Below are 23,967 nucleotides of genomic sequence, written 5' to 3'. Positions count from 1 at the left end.
AGTGTCTACCCTATAGTAAGCGTTCGGTAAGTGGTAGTTATGATTGATGTTAGTAATACTAAAATGCCACAGTAAATGATTGACTAAAATCCCCCTGTTTTCCAAAAATGGTGTAGATTCTTAAAATGTGGTATGGCTCTTGAGTCTGATTCTCTGTAGTACCTTTTGCTCTTGTGCTTGGCAGGTGGGATGCTTCTGCCATCGATGAGCCCATGCTTGTGGCAATGGAGAGAGAAAAATCAAATGGCATCCGGCTGTGGTGCTGTTTTGGCTTCTTTCCCAACTGGGTGGTATCATGGCAGCCTGTAATCCATATGGCATTTTCTGATGCTTGGCAGCTCTGGGAGGTGTTTAGAGAGACTGGAGATGGCATCATGAAGTGTCACATGCCCAAGGATTGTGCTGCTTATTGCCTGAACCTGTGAACCCCAGGGAGACACAAAAATAGCTTACAGTGATTGAATTCCTTAAAATTTTTTTTGGGTTTTGTTTATGCTTTAGTGTTTTTTTCCCTTTTAGACAGAGTACATGCTTTTAAAAAATTCTAATTGTGTGTTTGCTTAATGGTGTATAATTATAGATCAAGTAAATATGTAATTATGGAGTACTTTAAATTAATATTATTTACTTGATTGATTTAATGATTCTGGAGCTTTTAGCCTTTTGTGCTGAGAACAATTTAGCCAACTTTTAGCTGAGACTCATTACAGATATTGACATTTAGTGTTTGTATGGTTGACATACAGTTTCTAAAAGGTTTAAAAATACTGTCCGGAAAAGCAATTTTTTCATACTATTCCATGATTCCAACTTACAACAACAGCAAACTTGATTCATCTGCCCCTTCCTTGAGAAATTGTACCTGTAGACAAATCTTAGTATGAGAAGCGATTGCCAAATGGGGTTCATCCCTTTGTTCTTTCAATCATTCGTTCACTCAGCAAATACTGAGCATCTTCTATTCAACTAACACAACAACTCTGCAGTTACAAAACAAGTAAGTTATGGTGTCTCTTCTGGTGAGGCCGAGTGTCTAGAGGGGGAGACAGAGGTAAACAATTAATTTGAATACAGTTTGACAATACGCTGGCACTTACTGTGCTTATGTTGCTCTACTTAATTCTCATTACTCTTGTAATGCCCATTTTCACTTTACACACAAGAGATTGGGGCTCCAAGAGATCAGAAACTTGACTACAGTTAATCAGATCATAAGTGGTAAAGCAAAGGTGAAAACCCGGCCTGTGGGTTTAATCATGGTGCTCTACTGATAAAAGCTGTAATAGATGAAAATGGACAAGGGCATGGGTACGAAGAACTAAGGTAACTAATTTCTGCCTCTGGGTGTTAGAGAAACTGTCAGTAACAAAAGAGCACTTGAACTTGGGTTTTAAAGGATGAATAGGAATTTACTAAGGGAAGAAAAGCATTGCAGACAAGAAGCAGCTTGTACAAGTGTACATTTTGTAATTTCCCTGATGGCAGAATTTATCTTACCAACTCTTCTTTTTTTTTTTTTTAAAACCAATATATCATTTCTGTTCCTTGAGAACACAGCAGCAGGGAATCCATTTGGTGGTAAAGAATGGGCCAGAAACAGTCTTAATTCATGTTGGGTAGAAGGGGCAAGCTGTTCCGGAGTTTAAACTGGGAGGCCTAGTAGTGGGTCACCCTAGATTGTTTAGTAGCTGTGTCAAGCATTTCAACTACTTTGTTTAATAAACCATACCTGTCATTGCCAAAGGTATAGGTAAGTGAGTATCTGGAAGCACCCCTGCCATTACCCTACAATCATCTTGTAGAAAAAGGTACAAATTAACCAAAAAAATGGGCCTTCTTGGCATCCCCAGAGAGAGAAACTTGACTAGCAATTATCTGGTTACCAGAAAAGGGTGAACCAATAGATTGCTCCTCCCTCCCTTTGCCCACTGTTAAACATTAGGGATTTGAGATATTCGTTGTTGTTGTTGTTGTTGTTGTTGTTGTTGTTGTTGTTGTTTAGGCCAGTAGTGTTGCAGAGTACTTTCTGATGACACCATCCATATAAAATCTAGTCTTTTTTCAGAATTCCCTACATTAGCAACCAGCCTAAGCCACCATCATTCCTGACTTGGGCTCCTCAGCAGCCTCCTGACTGCTCCCCCCCGGCTACTCTCATGTCATCTGCATCCATTCTCTGTACTGGCTTAAGAGGAAGGAAAAAAGGAAAAAAAAAAAAAAGAGAGAAAAAAAAAAAGAGGTTAGAGTGGGAGAGAGCCAAAGCATAAGAGACTGTTAAAAACTGAGAACAAACTGAGGGTTGATGGGGGGTGGGAAGGAGGGGAGGGTGGGGGATGGGTATTGAGGAGAGCACCTTTTGGGATGAGCACTGGGTGTTGTATGGAAACCAATTTGACAATAAATTTCATATATTAAAAAAAAAAAAAAAAGAGGTCTTTGGATAATACAGATGAGAGTCACTCCTTCTTAAATATTCTCCCAGCTGCTAACAGGACCTTGTATGATCTGGCCCTTCAGTCTGCTTTTTTGCCATGTGGGATTTTATTCATTTTATTCAAACATAGCTGGCTTTATCTGAACTCAGGGCTTTGTACTGGCAGTTACCGGATTCGATAGTGATGATAATAGCTAATATTCCTTAATCACTTTGTGCATGTCAGGTACTGGGCTGAGCCCTTGAAATACATCCTCATGTACTAACCACACCCTATGAGGCAGGTAGGTAGGTGCCACTCACCACATTTTTGGAAAAAAAAAAAAGGTTAAAAGAGGTCACAGAGTTTGTCCAAGTCTAAACTTCTCATTTTTTATTATCTAAATTAGTAAATATCTAATCATTTGGGACTCATACCTAGTATTTTGAGGCAAATGATAATCTCTACCAGTATAGTCTTATCCCGTAATGATTTATACTCAGAAGACCTGGGTTGCTCTGCTAGTCCTGACTGGCAGCATGACTCTAGACAAGACAGACTCTGAGAGTCTGTTTTCTTATCTGCAGAATGGACATCATGTTAATACCAGTCTTGTACGATTGTGATACTGCTCAGAGCCAAACAGAATTCCAGGAACATTGCCGATGCTCTGTAATGGGTTAAATGAACACGTGTGTTAGATGAGTGAAAATACTGAAGGTTGCCCCATGGTGTTGTGGATTCCTTCAGTAAGACAGAAAGAAATAAGAGCTCTGAGCAAGTGTAGTTTGGCTCACTCTGCAGCTTTTTTCATGTTCTCATGAGAGCTGGAATAAAATTAGGGATAGTGCAGGATTTATAAGATAATACTATAATTAAGTATCCAATAGGCAGGTCAAAACATTGTATTCTTAATAGAAGTTAAATGCATTGTAACCCTACAGGATTAAAAAAAAATCCAAATATGTAGTTTAAATGGTCTATTTTTAATTTAAAATATACCTCAAAATTTGTTTTTATACCTTTCCTGGAATGGAATCTTTTAACTAAGAAATTGCTATATTAAACAACTCTTCTTTCTGTGTTTGAACCCTGTTCATACCTCTTCCTGGCTATATTAAAAGAGAATGTGGTATCATATTCCAGAAGTTGTTTAGTGTGATAGCTGCGTATGGAGAGGAGTCACTTGAGGAATTCATTTCCTTTTGCTCTGTTCCCTTAGGTCTCAGAATGCAGTTGGCCCATTAGGCAGGCCCCCAGTCTGCACAACCTTTTTGCTGTGTGTCGGAATATGTATAATTGGCTACTACAGAATCCCAAAAACGTCTGTGTTGTCCACTGCTTGGTGAGTAACCTTTGTTGTTGTCATTTGTGGTAGTTGGGTTTGGTTTGGCCAAATACAGCTGGCTCTATAGAGGCTGGTGAACAGGTAACATTTAAGCTGAATAAACTTTTTGAATCCCTACTTAGGAATTAGGAGATGTGAGGGATATAAAAATGAGGGAAGAATTTATTCTTCTTGCCTTAAAGCTTGAGTAATAGTGAGAGAGGCAGATACATACACGTAATACAGGGCCTCTACAATGTGCTAAGTATTATAAAAGAGGTAGAAACGAAGACTGTGGGTACACAGGCAAAAATACCATTGAGTTCTGTGTGAATGAAATTGATAAACACATTGGAATATTTACCTTTTTGTTTTTGAGTGAAAATGAAGAAGACCCCTATGCCTTTGTAAGTAGTCACATAGATTGATTGTATTTTACAGAAATTTCTAGTGGGACTGATGAATTTTCCGACCACTGACTTCTTAGAGTCTCTTCCCCCAACTCTTCTCTGGTGGCCTCTTACCTGTTGTTTAAAAGTCAACATCTGGGGGCGCCTGGGTGGCTCAGTCGGTTAGGCATCCGGCTTCAGCTCAGGTCATGATCTCACGGTCCATGAGTTCAAGCCCCGCATCGGGCTCTGTGCTGACAGCTCAGAGCCTGGAGCCTGTTTCAGATTCTGTGTCTCCCTCTCTCTCTGCTCCTCCCCTGTTCATGCTCTGTCTCTCTCTGTCTCTCTCTGTCTCAAAAATAAATAAAGGTTAAAAAAAAATTTTTTTTTAAATTAAAAAAAAAATAAAAGTCAACATCTGGTAAAACTCTTTCTGACTCTTGACTATTTTCACTGTATGGACATTCCCATTGTATATCTGAATGTCTTCTGTGGCATCTAATATACTGCATCATCATGATCTGGTGGTGTGCCTGTTTTCCTACTAGACTGTGAGCATCTCACAGGCAAGAACTGTATCTCCTTTACCTTTGCACCCCAGGTCTGAGAGGCTTGAATAAATGATTGAATACATGATCAAGTGAACACACAAGTGGAATCTGAGCATAAATACTGGAATTACTCGTTCTTTTTTTTTTAATTTAAAAAAAAGTTTTTTTTAAAACGTTTATTTTTTTTTGAGACAGAGATAGACAGAATGTGAATGGGGGGAGGGTCATAGAGAGAGGGAGACACAGAATCTGAAACAGGCTCCAGGCTCTGGGCCGTCAGCACAGAGCCCGACGCAGGGCTCGAACACACAGATTGCAAGATCATGACCTGAGCAGAAGTCAGATGCTTAACCAACTGAGCCACCCAGGCGCCCCTACTCATTCTTCTGTAAACTTCAGGGTGTATTTTTTTTTTTTTTTGCTATGTGATTACTTGATGATCTTCTCCCTCCTTCTTGAGAGCCAGTTGGCTAAAAGAGGAGGAAAGTGAAAGAACATATTTTCTTCTTTCCATCTCACATCCCCAAACTCTTGGCAACAAAGGAAAAATTTCGTGTCCACGAACGGCCAAAGGGTTTTCCTGTTGGAGGCACAACAGATTGTGCAACAGAACAGATTCCTTTCAGGGACTAAGCAACTTTAGGCACTTTGGTGATTTTCTCTTCATGCAAAAAATTTCTAAAAGTTCAGAGAGCCAAAGTCTGACAGCTTTGTAAGGGAAGATGGCTCAAGAGAGAGAAGAGGCTTCCAGTTCTTATGATACAATCTTGAAGAATAAAAAGCCAATGAAGAAGAAAAAGAAGCAAAGGATTATGACACCATTGCTGCTCTCTAGCTCACTGAAAAAGGGTACGCATGAGTCAGACATCTGCACCAAGTCTTTGGGAAATGGAATTGAAGCTGGAAATGGGAGCTTTTACTTTTGTCATATATATTTCTGTTTTATTAAAAATAATAAGCATATACTCATCTTTTAGTAAAAAACTAATTAAACTGTTAAAAAGATTTGCATGGTAGATAAAAGGAGGGGGACACATCCAAGAACCATGAATCAGTTAAGAGTATCAGGAAGGCTAAATCTAAAAGAATTAAGATTAAGAAAAATGTCTTTAAAAAAAGGAAAAACCTGTCCTTGAAATAAGGACAATAATAAATGCTTGAGGCACATGATATAATCTTAACTCTTTTATTCTGTTTTCTTTGTCAGGGGAGCAAATGTCAGGCTAGGACAGTAGTAACAATGATCATTAAGACAGAGCTGATAGGTAGTGAGATAGTAAAAGAGCCTCACAGTACTTTAAAAATAATCCACTCTCTAGACTTAAATTATGTCTCAGAATGCTGAGAGCACTTGGAAAAGCAATCATGGATTCCTTATGTAATATGAGGAAACAGGAAGAAGAGGTGCCAGGCAAACAAAGACAGGAGAGTTTTTCCAAAATACGGAGGAGGTTGATCCTGGAAAGTTACAGGCTGGTGAACCTGGTGGCACTTTAAGGCAAAAGTCTAATATAAATCTTTGCACAGATGATTTTAAACTCTTAGGAAAAAGGAGTCTTCATTGGTTCATTATGAATGTGCATATCAAAACAGCTGAACTTTTACAAGACCAATAGACTAGTAGGGATAGCTTATTGTATTCCTGCAAGGTATTTCCCAATTTCCTATAATCAAGATAGAGAAATTTGGGCTAGGTTATTATACATCTAGTTGGATCGTGGCTCAGTACTTGCTTCCAAAGGTAGGTGATTAATGGATCAGCATCTTCCCAGGAGAAGGTTGCGTTTGGTTGCCCTTTTAATTAAAAACAGTGATGAGGATGTGAAGATCAAGCTTCCAATATTTCTCAGAAATGGGAGGGTCATATAATGAATCTGGATTTTAAAAGCCTTTGCAGGTTGGTTGTTTAACGGAAACTAAGAATGTGAAATTAAACACAGGATAAATGTGAAGTCCTGAATCTTGTTGTAAAAGATTAAATATATTTGTCTCTTAGCTTAACACATCATTTGAAAAAGAACTAGGGGTTTTAGTAGATAGGAAAATCAGTAAGAGCTTAGGGTGTGACTTAGCCTGCATGTAAACTAGTTTGGCCTAGGATTATGTTAGTAAAAGCATGGTGTCCAGAATAAAGGAGATGGTATTTCCTCTCTAGTTGGTTGGAGTGCACCTCATATTTTGCATTTCACATCTGGGTAGCACATTTAAGGTTGTTGTTTTAAAATGGGTCTGTTCAGAGAAACTTCACCAAATGATGTTTCTTAAAATGGAATATCAAGTGAGGAAGAATCAAAGAAATTATATATTAGTTGGGGTCCTTTAGAGAAACAGAACCAATATATAATGCATTTATTATAGGAATTGGTTCACACAGTTACAGAAGCTGAGAAGTCCCACAATTTGCTGTCTGCAAACTAGAGAACCAGAAAAGCTGGTGATGTAATTCAGTCTGAGCCCAAGGCCTGAGAACAGGGGCTCTGATGTCCCAGGGAAGAAGGTAGACATCTCAGTTCAAGAAGATAGAAAATTCACCCTTTCTCTGCTTTTTGGTTCTATTCAGACCCTCAACAGATTAGGTGATGCCCATGCACATTGGTGAGAGTACATCTTTTTTTACTCAGAGTCAAATGCTGATCTCTTAAAAAAATTTTTTTAATGTTTATTTTATTTTTGAGTGAGAGAGTGAGAATGAGCAGAGGAGGGGCAGAGAGAGAGAATCCCATGGAGGCTCCACACTGCCAGCACAGAGCTTGTGTGGGGCTTGAACCCACAAACTTCAAGATCGTGATCCGAGCCGAAGTCAGACACTTAACTGATTGAGCCACCCAGGCACCCTGAATGCTGATCTCTTTTCAAAACACTCTCATAGACAATTCTAGAAGTAATGTTTTACCAACTGTCTGAGCATCGCTCAGCCCAGTCAAGTTGACATATAAAATTAACCGTCACAGATTGGGTGTGCCTTTAACCTGGAAAATAAAAGAGTTGGTGGAAGGGGAGGGTATTTCAGATATGTGAAAGGCTACCCCAGGAAGAAAGAAGTAGGTTTACTCCTTCCTGACAGAAGAAAAAACGAGGATCATTGAGTGGAATAGACTTCAACTCAACATAATTCAGGATAAAGAAGAACTTTGTAAGCTGGGCTGGGCTTGGTTTCTTCAAGTAGCAACAAGCCTCCTGTCACTCAGAGTGTTCTAGAAGAGCCTGGGCCACCATCTGTTAGGAATGTTACATGCATTTCTCCACTGAATGTGGTTGAATCATGTGAAGCTTCTTTATTTTGTATGAATCTAGAAACATACTTTGGGTAAAATATATACATAGCATATTCCAAAGAGCAGTATTTGCCTAATCTGTGAACTCTACCTCCGGCTTGCAACCAAGAGACCTCAACTACTAGTTCTGATCCTATGAGTCCAAAGTTACTTTGAAGATTAGACTATTTTCCCATAAATATATGCAGATCAAATTTGTGTTGCTTGGTTTCTTAGGTTAGTAGAGAGTCAGTTTTACCCTAAGAATAAGCCTTCCTTGCTGCTTTGTGATTTGAAGAGCTTGGGACAGAGTTTGGTTTTCAAGTGAACACATTTTATTTTAAGTTTATTTATTTATTTTGAGAGAGAGTGAGGGAGAGAGAGAGAATCCCAAGGAGGCTCTGTGTTGTCAGTGCAGAGCCCAGTGCAGGGCTTGATCCCACGAACTGCGAGATCATGACCTGAGCTGAAATCAGGAGTTGACACCTAAGTGACTGAGCCACCCAGGCACCCTCAGGTGAATAATTTTGAACAGAAAATCATTCTGTTAAGAAGAATTCTCCCCATTCTCTCTTCCCTCTTTTAACTGCAAGTACAGCCATTCTCTGTGGTGAGTGGCTGACTGGGCCACGTTTGTGACAGGTTTATGTATCTTCCTTGGCAGGATGGACGGGCAGCATCGTCAATTCTGGTTGGTGCTATGTTCATTTTCTGTAATCTCTACTCTACTCCTGGCCCAGCCGTTCGATTGTTATATGCAAAGCGACCCGGAATCGGACTGTCGCCATCCCACAGGAGGTAAAGTAAGCTAGATGCAGAGTAGGCACAATTTCTAATTGGTATTGTGCACTTAAGAAAAGGGAAACCCTTTTTAGGTAATTGACTTATTATATTTCCGTTACTTGCAGTTTCTTCTTTTTTCTTATTTATTTATTTAAAACAATGTTTATTTATTTTGAGAGAAAGTGTGAGTGGGGGATGGACAGAGAAAGAGGGAGAGAGACAATCCCAAGCAGGCTCTGTGCTATCAGCACAGAGCCCGACGTGGGGCTTGATCCCAAGACCCATGAGATCATGACCTGAACCAAAATCAAGAGTCAGACGCTTAACTGACTGAGTCACCCAGGCACCCCTTCTTTTCTCTTATATAATTTCCCCTTCTTACTTTTTTTGAGTTAAAAGTGCTTCTGATGATAAATTCTAAAATTTTTCCAAAGCCGGCTTTTAGCTGATCAACTTAACCTGGCAGATCAAATAGGAACAGATATGCCAATGTGAAGTTGGCATAAAGCTCCCATAAGCCTTTTTCATTTAATAAATTACCCCTTTACCAGTTCTTTGGGGGGGAAATACAGTCATGTCACTAGATAAAAGCTTTCATAAATTGTTGGTTGCATTCTCTTTTGGTAGTTAACGTTTAAGAATTTAACACAGTAAATTGTTATTATAAGTTAGTAATTTACAAGAATAGACTTCATAGCCAAGATTGATTGCTTCTTTGGTCTGGTGTGCTGGGTACCCACAGAATGTCAATCTTCTGTTTCAGATACCTGGGCTATATGTGTGACCTCCTAGCAGACAAGCCCTACCGCCCTCACTTCAAGCCTCTCACGATTAAGTCCATCACTGTCAGTCCAGTCCCTTTTTTTAACAAACAGAGAAATGGATGTCGGCCTTACTGTGATGTACTGATTGGAGAAACCAAAATATATACGACCTGTGCAGATTTTGAACGAATGAAGTAGGTCATGATACTTTTCTTCACTTCTTCTTAGGAATTGCTCATTTCTTATCTAGGTTGAATTATATTCTTCCTGTGAGGAATACATCATTGTGAAAAGGCTGATATTAAAAAAAAAAGTTCTATGTAGGTTCAATCCTAGAAAAGCATAAGTAAACCAAGGGATGCTATGGCTCCCTCTCAAATGGAAATACAAGCTAAGGGACTAACATGAATTATGAGGGTTAAGACAGTGGTGGGGACAGAAGACCTGCATGCTTAGTTTCTAGGTGAGCAGCTAGGCAGATGGTGATATAATGAAAGAAGTTACAGAATCAAAAATAAAAAGCAGGTACCAGTAGGAGGTGGTAGGGGGTATGGAGAGAAGGGAGTAGATGGTGACATAAAATGAAGTTAGTTTGGAATAGGTTGAATTTGGGAATTGGTATCTAAGACCCTCACAGAGCATGGCTTTGCAGTTTCTATACTGATCTTGGTTGGACATTTTTGTTCCCTCTGTCTCTGCTTTTACTATTAATTTAAAGTTAGGAAACAACAAGTATATCAGGGCTAAGTGTATTTGAGGATTATGAGATCTGCAGAGTAGGGATGGGCAGTCAATTTATCTGAAGTCTAGATGGGACAGAGGGGGGGCGCGGTTTACCATTAGACCAACACCATCCTATGGCAGAACCAGTTTGCACCCATGGCTGTGCTCCTGACTCTGCTTAAGATAGGAAATGGTTCTTGGGCCCAGTCTTGGGCAATAGGTTCTTTGGCTTGAGCCACAGATGACTATACCTATGTGATCATACAAGATTGGACTCTTTCAATGTATATTTTTGTCTCTGTTTATAGAGAATACCGTGTCCAAGATGGAAAAATCTTTATTCCCTTGAGCATCACTGTGCAAGGAGATGTGGTTGTTTCCATGTATCACTTGAGGTCAACCATTGGGAGCCGACTACAGGCTAAGGTATGGTTTCAGGAAGAATCATGGCATAAACTCTTCTGAGCCTTCAATAGGGTATTTTATTTTATTTTATTTTATTTTATTTTATTTTATTTATTTTAAAAATAAGCTCATAAGCTCAGCATGGAGTTTGAGCTCATGACCTCAAGACCAAGAGTTACATGCTCGAAGCACCTGGGTGGCTCAGGCAGTTAAGCATCTGACTCTTGATTTTGGTTCATGAGATGGAGCCCTGCGATAGGCTCTGCGCTGACAGCATCGATCCTGCTTGGGATTCTGTCTCCCTCTCTCTTTGCCCCTCCCCTGCTCACACTCAGTCTCTCTCAAAATAAATAAATAAAAGTTAAAAACAACAGAGTTCCATGCTCTACTGACTGAGCCAGCTGGGCATCCCTTAATATGAGGAGGATTTTAGAGTATATTCTCTGTATCACTTTGGGCTTGAGTGACTTGTGGTTTTAGAATTAGAAAGAACCTTTAAAGATTATTTATGTTTGTTTCCCTCATTTGATAGGGAACGAGACTCAGAGAGAATGTGATTTGCCCAAAGGCCTTGGCATGATGACTTTGTCAGAAACTGACAGCTCTAGAACTTGTACCAAACCTTGAGATTTAGAAGCTCATGCCCTTTTGTATAGTGTCCCATTTGGATCAGTGTGAGAGGAGATATTTCTATTGAGGATGTAGGATTAAGTAATTATAGTTTTTCAATGTTTTATTAGAATAACATTCATATAACATAAAATTCACCCTTTCAATGTGTACAATACAGTTATGTTTAGTATTTTCAAAAGGTTATACAGCACCACCATATCATTCCAGAACATCATCATCCTCAAAAGAAACCCTATACCTATTATCGGCCATTGCCCCTCCCCTCTTCCATCCCCTGGGCAACCACTGATCTACTCCCTGTCTCTAAGGGTTTGCCTCTTTTAGACATTCATGTAAATGGAATCTCATACAATATGTGGTTCTTTGTGGCTGGTTTCTTTCACTTAGCATAATATTTCTGAAATTCATCCATGTCGTATCATGTATCTCTGTACTTCATTCCTTTGTATGGCCAAATAATATTCCATTGTGGCTATATCACTTTTTATTAATCTCTTCATCAGTTGATGGGCATTTTGGTCATTGCCTCTTTTGGGATATTATGAATAATGTTATAAGTAATTGTATTTTAATTCATCAAATATTTGCCAAGTGCATGCTCTGTGCCAGCCATTGCCTTAGGGGTATAGGATTGACAAGAATAAGACTGTCCCTGCCCTCAGAGAGCTCAGCCTAGCAGGAGAAATTCACCACATGTACGAATATCCACTCACATAGTAGAGATAGGATGAGATACTATAATGGGAGTGGTCCGCTTTAGTCATTGGTGGCTACAGAGAGGATATGAACTTTCAAGGTGGCCGTTGAAGGATGAGTGCATTAGGTTGCAGCAGGGGCATCCTGGACAGAAGGAATGGAATGAGCCAAAGTATGGCAGTATGCAAGAACATGGGACATTAGTGGAAGAGGCAATGGCTTGCCAAAGCAGAGTTCATGGAGATGAGAGGCTAGAAATGACGCTGGGCCATTTCCAAATGGGAAGGTCACTTAGTGTTCATAATAAACAGAAGCTCCAATGTAGAAACAGTTGAAGGTGCATGGCTCCCCAAAGTATAATTTCTTGATGCAGTTAGTCCCCTTTCCCTGGTTGATTGTTACGTGCTTCTCTCATGTATTTGTAGGTGACCAACACCCAGATATTCCAGCTTCAGTTTCATACTGGATTCATACCACTGGAAACCACAGTTTTAAAGTTCACCAAGTGAGTGCTACTTGGACCGAAATGCCTTTTCAATATAAGCAGCTGGGAAATGCTGGAAGCCTAATACCCAAGGTTCCTTTGCTCTGTGCTGCAGCAAGCCCTGGAATCCTGTGCTGCAGGACTGTTGAGTGTAGCTTAACAACACAGAGAGCCTGGTTGCATTTCACAGCTTGCATTTGGGTATAATTTGTCTTGAGTGCAAATGGATCAAAGACTTCAAATAGAAAGGTCTAAAATTCCATGTGAGAGAACAAGACTGAACAAAGAGGAAACAAAGTATCAATACTGTGGCCCTTTGCATCTGTGTATCCCTTTGTGTTTTTCAACAGTGATGGCAGTTTAATCAATGGTATGATATGAGCAATGACCCTTGAGACAGGATGCCAGGCTATAGCACTAAAGCAGGGTACCCTTCTGTACCAGAGAATGAACCTTAGTTGCTTTATTATAATGTGGTTTAGGGAACTCAGAGGGATGGCTGAAGCCAGGGTGATAGGTGGGAGTTGTGGGAGTCAGGGTAAGGGTAGACATTCAAGAGCTCAGGGTGGCAGCTGGGGACTATCTCACTATGTTAACAACTAATTTAGCCTTGCCTGGGCATACTGGCTGGATCTATTGCCCTACTTCCTAACATGCTTTTATATGCAGTAATATCCAAATTCTTTAGTTGTACTTATTATTCTCCCCTTTCCTCTAGTGAGGCCAGAAGAGTAAAGTACCTTATCTGGTTAGTGATTGATTTTTCCCTAGAAATGAGTCTTAGGGTTAACCTGAGTCAACCTACAATGGTGTCTGTGCTGAACATCATGCTGGATCCATTGTTTTTCACTGATCTTCTTTTAAATTGCTATTTAGACCTGAATTGGACGCATGTGATGTACCAGAAAAATATCCTCAGCTATTTCAGGTGACTCTAGATATAGAACTACAGCCCCACGACAAAGTGATAGACTTAACCCCACCATGGGAACATTACTGCACGAAAGATGTCAATCCCAGCATCCTCTTCTCTTCTCACCAGGAGCATCAAGAAACTCTGGTCTTAGGAGGTATGAGTCACCTGGTGGTTTTGTTTTCAGGACAAAGCCTCTGTGTTATTATCACTTTGACTTATTTCCTATTTCATTGATGCTGCATGGCCTTTTCTCTTGCAGGACAGGCTCCAATAGATATCCCTCCGGACAACCCCAGGCATTTTGGGCAAGGTGGCTTCTTTTCCTCTCTCTGTTGGCAAGGTACTTCTATGCATTTCTCTAAGTTACGTGGTTAGATACTTAAGTCATGTGGTGATTCTGTAAACATGGTTTGTTCTCAAAGCAGCTTCAAAAAAAGAAGCATTTAGAAGTCATCCCTGTTCTTCCTTACTTCACACCGTCCCTGCTCATTCTTTTTTCAAATCAGGCAGTTTGAAATTACCTCTCTACTTTGAACTTCATGGATACTCTTAGACTGATGTAAAAGGCCATTTAAAGCTGAATTCTACCTTTTCTTTCTATGCTGTCTTTTGCATTACATCTTTCCTGGACTTATGAATCAATGTGATATTTTCTAGGATTTCCCTTTATGCTGCCGACACACAAATTAACAAAAGACTCTATCTCCTGCCCTTGAGTACATATTCTGAAAATATAAAATCTGGCATTTCCCCCAGAGGGATCTTGCCACTAGGAGGGCAGATCTAAGCTTCCCCTGGTGCAGAAAAGGCAAATACTTTGCCCATATGTCTCTGCTACATGCTTTAACAGCCATGGCAAAAATTGGTCTCAATCATAGTATCCTTTTCCACCAAACCTGGACATGTTTTTAGAATCTCTCCAACATAACACTTCAGATTGCTGCCATCAGTAGACTGGCAATGGCACTCTATCCATACACATTCGCCTCCTTGCTATAGAGTTTGCTGAGGTTAACTGCAAGATTGAATGTAGAATTGAATCGTAAGGACTTTCTGTAAGAAAGGGGTAGGAAAATAGCTTTGACAACGCTGTGGTTAGAGTTTTCTTGGTTGACCTTTCTTCACTGTGTGAACATGAGACAGTATTCCTGTTGCCTATGGAATTTTCCATGTTTCGTGAAAAAAAAAAGTTCACAGAATTACTTTGAATTAAAAGCCTTACTTTCAGAATTTCCTCCTGGGAAATGGGAACTCAGAGGGATGGCTGAAGCCAGGGTGATAGGTGGGAGTTGTGGGAGTCAGGGTAGGGGTAGTCATTCAAGAGCTCAGGGAATTTCCTCCTGGGAAATGGGACCAATAACATAAAAAAATTGGAAAACCCAGTGAAATCTAGATAACAGGTTGACTCCCCAGTTTCCCCCAGTAACAAGTCCCCTACATCTTCCCTTCCTCACATAAGGGCTTTTAATTAAACTTCACTTTTTCCTCTCCACTGACATTGTAGTAATTTAGAAGTCATTCCTGTTAGTAGGCTCTGAAATAGGTTTTAGCAGAAATGCACAATTTCTTATCTGAACTTCACAGAAGTATTTCAGGAATGCAAAAGTTTTTTAATTTTAGGCGATATGGGATATAAATGGTATATTACTCAGCATCCCCAGCGGCATCTCAGACAACTTGTAATGGAGCGTATTAATGTTTCCGCAGTGAAACATGTAAAAATAATCACTTTGGGTGAGATAAATGAAGAGTATACATATGTACGTATCAGTTCTGGTCAGATTTTTCCACCAGCCAAATTTGTTCCAGACTTAGGGAAACCTTTCCCTTTTCATAGCTTTTTGCATTTCAGAATCGGGAATTAGGGATGTGGATCTGCCCTTGATTTAGAATGTGGGTCTACCTAACATTAAATAACCAAGTTTCCTTGAAGGATCTGTCTCAAGGAGGGCCTGGAAAGTCACCCATCAGCCTCGCCATCCCTTCCCCAGAAGAGACCTCTTCCCTGCTGCCCACTTTATGCTGAATGTATCGCCGTCCAGGATGGTATAGGGACCATCCTGAGCGGAATCTCTGTGGCTATTCACTGGTTAGGTGTGTGGTTGGCTTCTACTCCTGACTGTGGGAGGAAGGCCTTGCTTTTGGCTGCAGGCCACATGAAAAAAAAAAAAAAAAAAAAAAAAAAAAGAGGAATCAGCAAAGGATTAAGAAATTATGGGACTTTTTTTCAAAGCACCTAGAAGAGTACCCGGAAGATGATAATCATAATCATAAACACTTAGGTACTACTTAATATTGATCTGAACACTTTCTGTTTATCATCTCATGTAGTTCTCACCATAGCCATTGGAGTTAGGTACTATTGGTTACCCCCATTTTGCTGAGGAGGAAACCAAGGCACAGAGAAGTAAAGTAACTTTCTCAGTGTCACAGAGCCAGTAATTAGAGCTGGGATTCAAACCCAGCCTGTCTGGCTCCAGACTTCCTGCTTTTCCCTGCTCCACGATACTGCCTCTCGGCTGCTCAACAAAAGGTGATTGGATGATGGGAAATACATCCAGCAGTTTTCTATTGGTAAGGGTCTGAGAGCATTGTTTGCTCAGGGCTGCTGCCTCTCTCTTTCAGAGTTATGTACCAACTCTAACTCACAAAAATCAGTAATGCTGGGGCCAGTAACTAACTATTTATTGGCATATTGGCCTTCCTTAGATCAGAAATCGGAAAAATCATTCTGTGAGGAGGACCATGCTGCCCTAGTGAATCCAGAAAGTGAGCAATCGGATGATGAACTGCTGACCCTTTCCAGTCCACATGGCAATGCTAGTGGTGACAAACAGCATGGAGCTAAAAAGCCCAGCAAAAAGCAGCAGGAGCCAGCTGCCCCTCCACCCCCTGAAGATGTGGACCTTCTGGGTCTAGAAGGATCTGCAGTGAGTAAGAACTTCTCTCCGCCAGTGGCTCCTCCCACTAATTCTGAACTGCTGAGTGACCTGTTTGGAGGTGGAGGTGCGGCGGGGGCTGCCCAGGCTGGACAGTCAAGGGTGGAAGACATGTTTCATCCGAGTGGACCTGCGTCTACCCAGTCGACACCACGCCGCTCTGCCCCCTCCACCTCTGCATCTCCAACCCTAAGAGTGGGAGAAGGTAATTTTTTCCATGTTACACTAAACCTCTCAATTTTGAATTGGAACCTTTGGGCCAAGCAGGTAGAATTGAACTTTCCTAATAAGCTAGACTTTTCTGGTCTCCCTAAAAGTCCCTTAGAGGTCTCTGTTTTCAGTTAATGGGGAAATGTCCATTTTGGTAGGACAGTGTAAGAGTGAATATTTGAGCTCTTCGCCCTTTCTTTGGTTTTTTTGTTTGTTTGTTTGTTTGTTTGTTTTCCTCCAAAGCTTCAATCTCTGGGCTGCTTTAGTTACTTCTTCTTGGAGATGTAGATTGATGAATTATTACTAATAATAACAGCTAATATTTGTGGGCTACTTACTATTTGCCAAACATGGAATTTAACACTAAACATGGATTCAGTTATTATAAAAGTCTGGCAGTTAGGTGCTTTTATTATCCCTATTTTTTAAAGTTTGTTTATTTATTTTGAGAGAGAGAGAAACAGAGCACACAAGCTGGGGGAGGGGCAGAGAGAGAGAATCCCAAGCAGGTTCTGTGCTGTCAGTTGCGAGCCCAACGTGGAGCTGAACTCATGAACTGTGAGATCATGATGTGAGCTGAAGTCAAGAGCCAGACACTTAACCTCTGAGCCACCAGGCACCCCATCCCTATATTTATAGTTGAGAAAATGGAGGCTTAGGGTCAAATTAGTAGCATACATTTATAAGGCTAATCATTGGTGAGGCCAGGGTCCAAAACTGGGCCATTTGACTTGAGAGCTCACTCTTAGTTTTTCTGTAATGTCTTCCTGGAACTGTAATTTTCTAAATCCACTTTGGTTATGCAAGGGAGTACTTGGTTACCTCAAGATATATTTAAGGGACTCATGCCAGCCGCACAGCTGACTGTAGCAGATGAGCCCTTGCCAGTTGGTGCCCACGTGGGTCAGCTTCATTCTGCTCATTGCTGCAGACTTGACCTTTCCTGTGACTAATCATCTGCAATTTTTTTTAAATTTGCAAGACACAGTAGGTGACTAAGGATTTTAGCTGCCCCTTCTTACCTGATATCACTATTAACCAAGATGACATCATATTAGGAAGAGTAAAGAGAAATGTCTCAACTCTTCACTCATATGGTAATCTGCGGGGACTTCCTTTCCCAAGCTAATCCTTCAGTTCTCAGAAGGCTCTGGGTGGTCTTGATTTGTACTAAGTAGTTCAGTTGGAAGCATTCTTTGTAAGAGTGAGTCTTAAAATCCTGGAATGTGGTTGCTGAGGCTCAAACTCCTACATTAGTTATTGATGGAGCCACGGTGGTACCCTGGTGCCCTGAATCCCAGGCTGTTTCTTCTATATTTGGCTTCGTTTTATCCAGTTCTTACTCACCACAGTGAATTAAAGGTGTCAGGGAAGAAAAATCTGCAAGATCCAGACTATCATAGTACTCAGTCATGTTTCAAGACCATGTACCTTGTGTGACTTTATTTAATTCATCACAGTCCCATGAAGATAGTTATGTTCTGGTGTCAGAGCTAGAAGGGATCTTTGAGAGACATTAGTTAAATCTGTGCCTCAGGTTGTAGATAATGAAATTAAAGCTGGATATATTGATTGACTTGGCTTTCTGAACCTCAGTTTCACTGTCTATAGAATGAAGATAATACTACTGTGTGATAGGGAGAGACTGAGAATCAGCTGAAGTATTTTTTATGAAAGGCAATGTAAACCCTAAGAAATGATACAATATTAGTTTTATTGTGTTGTTGCCAGAGATCTCAGCTGCTGGCTTTGTTCTAGTCTTCTTAGTATATTCACAAACTTGTCCTCACTTCACTAAATCTGCATCTAGTTTCTAGCAAGTTATTGAGAGGCAGTGTTTTGGGAACAGCATTTGAGTTACATAGCAACACTCATTTTCTCCTCTCTTTCACTTTCAAGCGAGCCAAAGACCACTAAAAACATAAAACTAAGCAAAGCCTGGTCAGTGAGGTTTTCTAATGTTCACCTTAATAGCAAACCCCTCCTGCCTGGTATTTGTCCATTAATTTATTGAATACAAGCACAGTTTATTCATTGGGCATCTCCTTTGGTCCAAACATGGTTTTGCCACTTATGGAGGGCCCAAGAAGCCCTCATTTATAGTGTTGACGGATCTTCCAATGGATAAATCTACAGTCCTCCTTTGTCCACAAAGATGGGATTCTTCCTGAGGTCAAAAATCCTCAGGTTCCATTGTTGGCCCTGGAGGAAGTTTTAAGGATAAGATGGGCCTGTGGAGCAGCCCAGAATGCAAGCTTCATCCCAGTTTTTCAAATATTTGGCCTAAGGCCTGGCAATAGTGGCAGCTCTTGAATATTTATTGAATGAATGAACTCACAGGACAAAGAAACACATTTTTCCTTTTTTTTTTCTAGGTGCCACCTTTGACCCATTTGGAGCACCTTCTAAACCATCAGGTCAGGATTTGCTGGGTTCTTTTCTGACCACATCTAGTGCTTCCAGTGACCCCTTTCTTCAGCCTACAAGAAGTCCTTCACCTACAGTGCATGGTAAGAACATATTTTATATTGTGTTCAGTGGAACATAGTTTTCCACAAAATAACAATAGGTTCTCAGATGTAAAAGCATCCAGTAGGTGTTTGTTTTATTTTGTTTGGGGAAGCCTATATAATGCATCTCTCTTTTTTTTTCTTTAAAAAATTTTTGTAATGTTTCTTTATTTTTGAGAGAGAGAGAGAGAGAGAGAGAGAATGCAACAAGTGGGGGAGGGGCAGAGAGAAGGAGACACAGAATCTGAAGCAGGCTCCAGGCTCTGAGCTGTCAGCACAGAGCCCAACATGGGGCTTGAACCCACGAACCACAAGATCATGACCTGAGCCCAAGTCAGACACTTACCCAGCTGAGGCACCCAGGCGCCCCTCTCTTTTGGAAATTAACAATTAAGTTAACATTTTATTTTATTTTTCAGAATACAATCATTCTATTTAAATTCAAAATGAAATGTGTAGGCCTATAATTTTTGCAAAAGAAAGGAGAGAAAACACATTTGTTTAAAGCAGGCTGTCAAAAGATGGTATGTTTGGGAGGGAAATATTATTGGTATCTTTAGATACCTTTACAAAGAAAACTCACAACCCTCTGAACTAAGTAGATCAAGTATTTTTATTCATTTTAGAGAAAGATACTGAGACAGATAACTATTGACTTCCTTAAGATGAAGTATCTAGTTAAAAATAGAAAATATACCAGAACTTTTATCTCTTAATTCCCAGGGTGATATATATTTTTCTCAACTCTGCTGCCTCACTCTGTGCCCATGCAAAATACCAACAAATCCTGCTTAAATTAAATCCATATGGACATTGAAGTCCAAAGTAGTATCAATAAACAGGTTAGTTTTAATAGCCTTCGAATGGTTGCAGAACATATTGTAGACACTGGATTTGAACAATTAGAATTTAATCAATTTTTTACCATGGATAAAAGTTTATTATTTTATTTTATTTTATTTTATTTTATTTTTAAAAAATATAATTTATTGTCAAGTTGGCTAACATACAGTGTATATACAGTGTGCTCTTGGTTTTAGGGGTAGATTCCTGTGATTCATCGCTTACATACAACACCCAGTGCTTATCCCAACAAGTGCCCTCCTCAATGTCCATAACCCATTTCCCCTCTCTCCTGACCCCCCATCAACCCTCAGTTTGTTCTCTGTATTTAAGAGTTTCTTATGGTTTGCCTCCCTCCCTCTTGTTTGTAACTATTTTTTTCCCCTTCCCTCCCCCCATAAAGTAGTTATGTTAATATTTTAAAAGCTCTGGGATATCTTGAGCACATGAAATGTGGCTAGTCTGATTTTAAATGCTCTCTAGGTATAAAATACACACCAGGTTTCAAAACTTAGTGCAAAAAAAGAATGTAAAATATCATTAATATTTTCATATTGATCACAGGGGATAATATTTTGACTATATTAGGTTAAATAAAATGTATTAAAATTAATTCCATCAGTGTTTTTTTTAAATCTTTTTTGATGTGACCACTAGAAAATTTTGAATTCCATGTGAAGCCCACTTTATATTTCTCTGATATCTACTTGTAAGTGCAAAAGGGTATCATTTAGGTAACTCTGATTAAAACTGGAGCTCTTTAAGTGGAGGACAAATGACTTTGAGCTAGAGAATTGTAGCTTATACCTGATATTAAAGGCTATGGAACAGTACTGGCCTCAACCTGGAAGGTGAGGTCCTGTGGAAGTCATCTTGTGGAAGGAGCTTGCCTGGTGAATTCAGTCTAGTCATCAGCTTGACTTCTTGGAAGCCATGCAAACGCAAACAGAAGATGAATTGTACAACTTTGGTCAAACTCTAACTTCACTAAACATGAGAACTTATTCCAGGAATAACTTTTGTGGGTGATTTCCAATTGGTCTTAAATCTCAAACTATTTGAAGTGGGTCCACCGGACAACATACAAGAAATTCACCTCTCACCCTTGAATAGTTCCCACTGAAGAGAATCTCCTGATTGGAAGCTGGTTACTTTGGGATGGAAGATGCAGGGATAGAGGTTAAACCTATTGTTTTTGATCACTTATTTAAAATGTAAGTCATGTCATCGCTGTGCTGAAAATGCGTCTTTATGCCACTCAGCATGGAAGTTAGAGTCCTTAGATGGTCTTTATGGCCCTATGTGCTTTTGACCTGAGTGGTGTGACCCATATCCCCTCCCTCTTGCCCTCTCCATTCCAGCCATACTGTCCTCTTGCTGTTGTACCGGCTGTCCCCTCTTCCCCAGGCATTGGTGTGATGAACTTCTTCACCTCCTTTGATCTTTCTCACCTGGCACCTTCTCAGTGGGGTCTACTCTGACTGCTCCATTTCGTATCACAACTCATCCCTGTGCCCGGACTCTAGATTTTCCTTTCTGCTGTATTGATCAACTTCCAAAATCTTCAATAATTTACTTACATGTTTTGTTTCTTTTTTTGTTTCCCATCTCTCCCCACTAGAATATGAGCTCATAAAGGCAAGGAGGTTAGTTTGTTTTGTTCATTAATGCTTCACTAATGCCTAGAAGAATTATTGGTACATAGTAGATGTTATCTATCTTACCATATAATATGTAAATATAAAATGAATTAACTCATTTTTTTCCTAAGTCTCTTTGAAACATAGTTAGTGATAGTGTTAATAAGGTTATGTATTTTCCTGACTTTAATACTTTGAACTTACTATTTTCATAAGGATACTATCTTTTGTGTCCCATAGGTATGGATGTTCATAGTTCAGCATGACAATTCTGGACTCCGTTCTCTGTTTTTTGTTAATTGGTTAGAAGATGTTTATCACCCACTCGAAGCCAGTTAACACCTCTTTGCTTTGCTGCTATACTTCTTGTTTTGTCTTGTGTCATGCCAGACTGAAAAGAATTTTCCACTATCCTTTCTGAAAAAAAACAATTATTCCACTGTTAGCGGGTCAGTTGCATTACCTTCATACAGGATAACATATAGGTCAGACTCAGATGTCAGATTAGGAGGTCAAATTGCCCACCTCTGACTTCTATAAGGTACCACTGCTCTCTTCTGAAAATCAAGAAATACTTCCTGCCTTTGAATTCTACAGATATTTATTGAACATCTACTCTGAAGAGAACAATCACTTGGGGCATAGTGTGGAATAGAAAGTAAATAACCATAATTAAAAGCAAAATAGAGATTGAAAGTGTTAGGTAATTACCTTTCCATTTGTATATTCCTATATCTTCAACAGATTTTAAATTTCTTGAGGACAATGTCTTTTAGTTCTCTGTTCCTTTGTATGGTGCCTTGCATATGGTAGATGGTCATAAAGATTTGTGGGCTTGATTAGTAACAAAGTTGGAGTTCTAACACCTATTTCTACATCCTAGTTGAATATAAGACTACGATCAGAAGTTAAAGAAATTAAATAGCAAGTGTTAGTGAAATTGTTTGATTTCTATCACATTTTTCGTGGGTTACTATGGTAGAAGAGGAATAGAAAGGAAAGAACTCTTATGGCTGATAAGGACATGTTCTTTTCAACTTAATGATGGGAAAGTACAAGAAGTCTTGTACAGACAAATACAAGACTTGGTAGTGCTAATTTTGGTGCTCTGGTGGTGGTGGGGTGTGTGTGTGCATGTGTGTGTGTGTGTGTGTGTGTGTGTGTGTGTGTGTGTGTGTGTGTGTTTAATACTATTTGCCATGTAAGTTTAATGTTTGCATTTTACCCACTGATTTTATGGACAGAACCTACAGATGCCTTAGAAATAAATTCTTTCTTATGGGACCTTGTTTCTTATTTGGATTTTATAGGTTCAGAAAAAACTTACTCTACCAATGTGTATTCCTCTAATATACCTGATTCTTTGTAGCTGAACATTTCTTTTAATTCCTGCATTTGGAATTTTGAGAGGGGCCAGCATGATTTCTTTTGAAGCTGCAGTAAATTTGTTTTGAGTGACAGTAGACTCTCTCTGACACCAGCATGGTGGAAGATGTATAGCTGCTCAATACATGTTCTGACTGACTCATCATTCTTTGTTCAGTCACAGCAGAGGAGAAAACAAAATTTCAGTTCTAAGCTGATCATGGCTCTCCTACACTTATTAATACCAGCTTAAGGCAAATTGAGCTTAAGTTTCTTTTCATCTTTTCTTATTGGCCACTGAATTTGTGTTAAATGTAGAGGTGGGACACACAAAGTGAATAAGATAGTTCTTGCCTTCAAGGAGCTAACAATTTAATGGAGACAGACATATGCACAGTTATAATTCGAAGTGTGGATGGAAGTAAAATATAGGTAAGCCAAAGAAGGAAGAGTAACAAAGAGTATATGGGTTCTACAAACTGTCGCATAAGTAACCATACATGGAGACACAAAGATATCAATATTGCAAAATGTTTGGAGAGCCCAGAAGGAGATGAATCATGTGGGACCATGGCAGGTCACGCAGGCTTCATGGAAGGGACAGTATTTATTTGTGTGAACTCAGAAAAGTGGGTTCTCAGTTATTTTGTTGCGATTCTTTCTCTTCTCCCCATTTCTTCTGCAGCGTCTAGTACACCTGCTGTGAACATTCAGCCAGATGTTTCAGGAGGCTGGGATTGGCATACCAAACCAGGTAAAAGTCAACAGGTTATTTTTGTGCGCATTTAGCCAACTGCTAAAGCATAATCCTTCACTGAGGCTATAATGAGTACTTATAGAGTATCATATAGCTCACCTATGTAATTTCCTAAAGACTCACATTCTCATGGAGGTTTTCACACTGCCTTTATGGCATGACAATAGTGTGTTTTATACATTATTTATAACTATTCTCAGTTTCATTTGCTGAATGTCTGTCTTGACAATAGAATTAGACAAATCTGGGTATACAGCTAACTCAACCACTTAGTGACACTTGGATTTTTTTATAAGCCTGAACCTCTGTTTTTTAAATCCATAAAATAGGGTTTATAATTCTTGTCCCACACAGCTACATGTTT

At 39.7% G+C, this 23,967-nt stretch overlaps 1 protein-coding gene across 4 annotated transcripts in view; it reads left to right on the top strand.

Moving 5' to 3' along the window:
- Positions 1–23,967, top strand: part of DNAJC6 (DnaJ heat shock protein family (Hsp40) member C6) — a 150,702-nt gene that overhangs the window by 112,371 nt on the left and 14,364 nt on the right. For all 4 annotated transcript variants that reach the window (XM_019449003.2, XM_019449004.2, XM_019449002.2 and 1 more), the window contains exons 5-14: positions 3,637–3,759; positions 8,600–8,733; positions 9,482–9,676; positions 10,514–10,631; positions 12,365–12,444; positions 13,300–13,493; positions 13,599–13,679; positions 16,049–16,483; positions 18,864–18,998; positions 23,532–23,600. In XM_019449003.2, coding sequence (XP_019304548.2) covers positions 3,637–3,759; positions 8,600–8,733; positions 9,482–9,676; positions 10,514–10,631; positions 12,365–12,444; positions 13,300–13,493; positions 13,599–13,679; positions 16,049–16,483; positions 18,864–18,998; positions 23,532–23,600 — 1,564 coding nt within the window. The remainder of the gene's footprint in view (positions 1–3,636; positions 3,760–8,599; positions 8,734–9,481; positions 9,677–10,513; positions 10,632–12,364; positions 12,445–13,299; positions 13,494–13,598; positions 13,680–16,048; positions 16,484–18,863; positions 18,999–23,531; positions 23,601–23,967) is intronic.

The sequence above is a fragment of the Panthera pardus genome, unplaced genomic scaffold (assembly GCF_024362965.1).
Source record: "Panthera pardus isolate Hobbes unplaced genomic scaffold, ASM2436296v1 HiC_scaffold_11, whole genome shotgun sequence".
In the NCBI taxonomy this organism is placed as follows: domain Eukaryota; kingdom Metazoa; phylum Chordata; class Mammalia; order Carnivora; family Felidae; genus Panthera; species Panthera pardus.
This window is presented reverse-complemented; position numbering and strand designations above follow the sequence as displayed.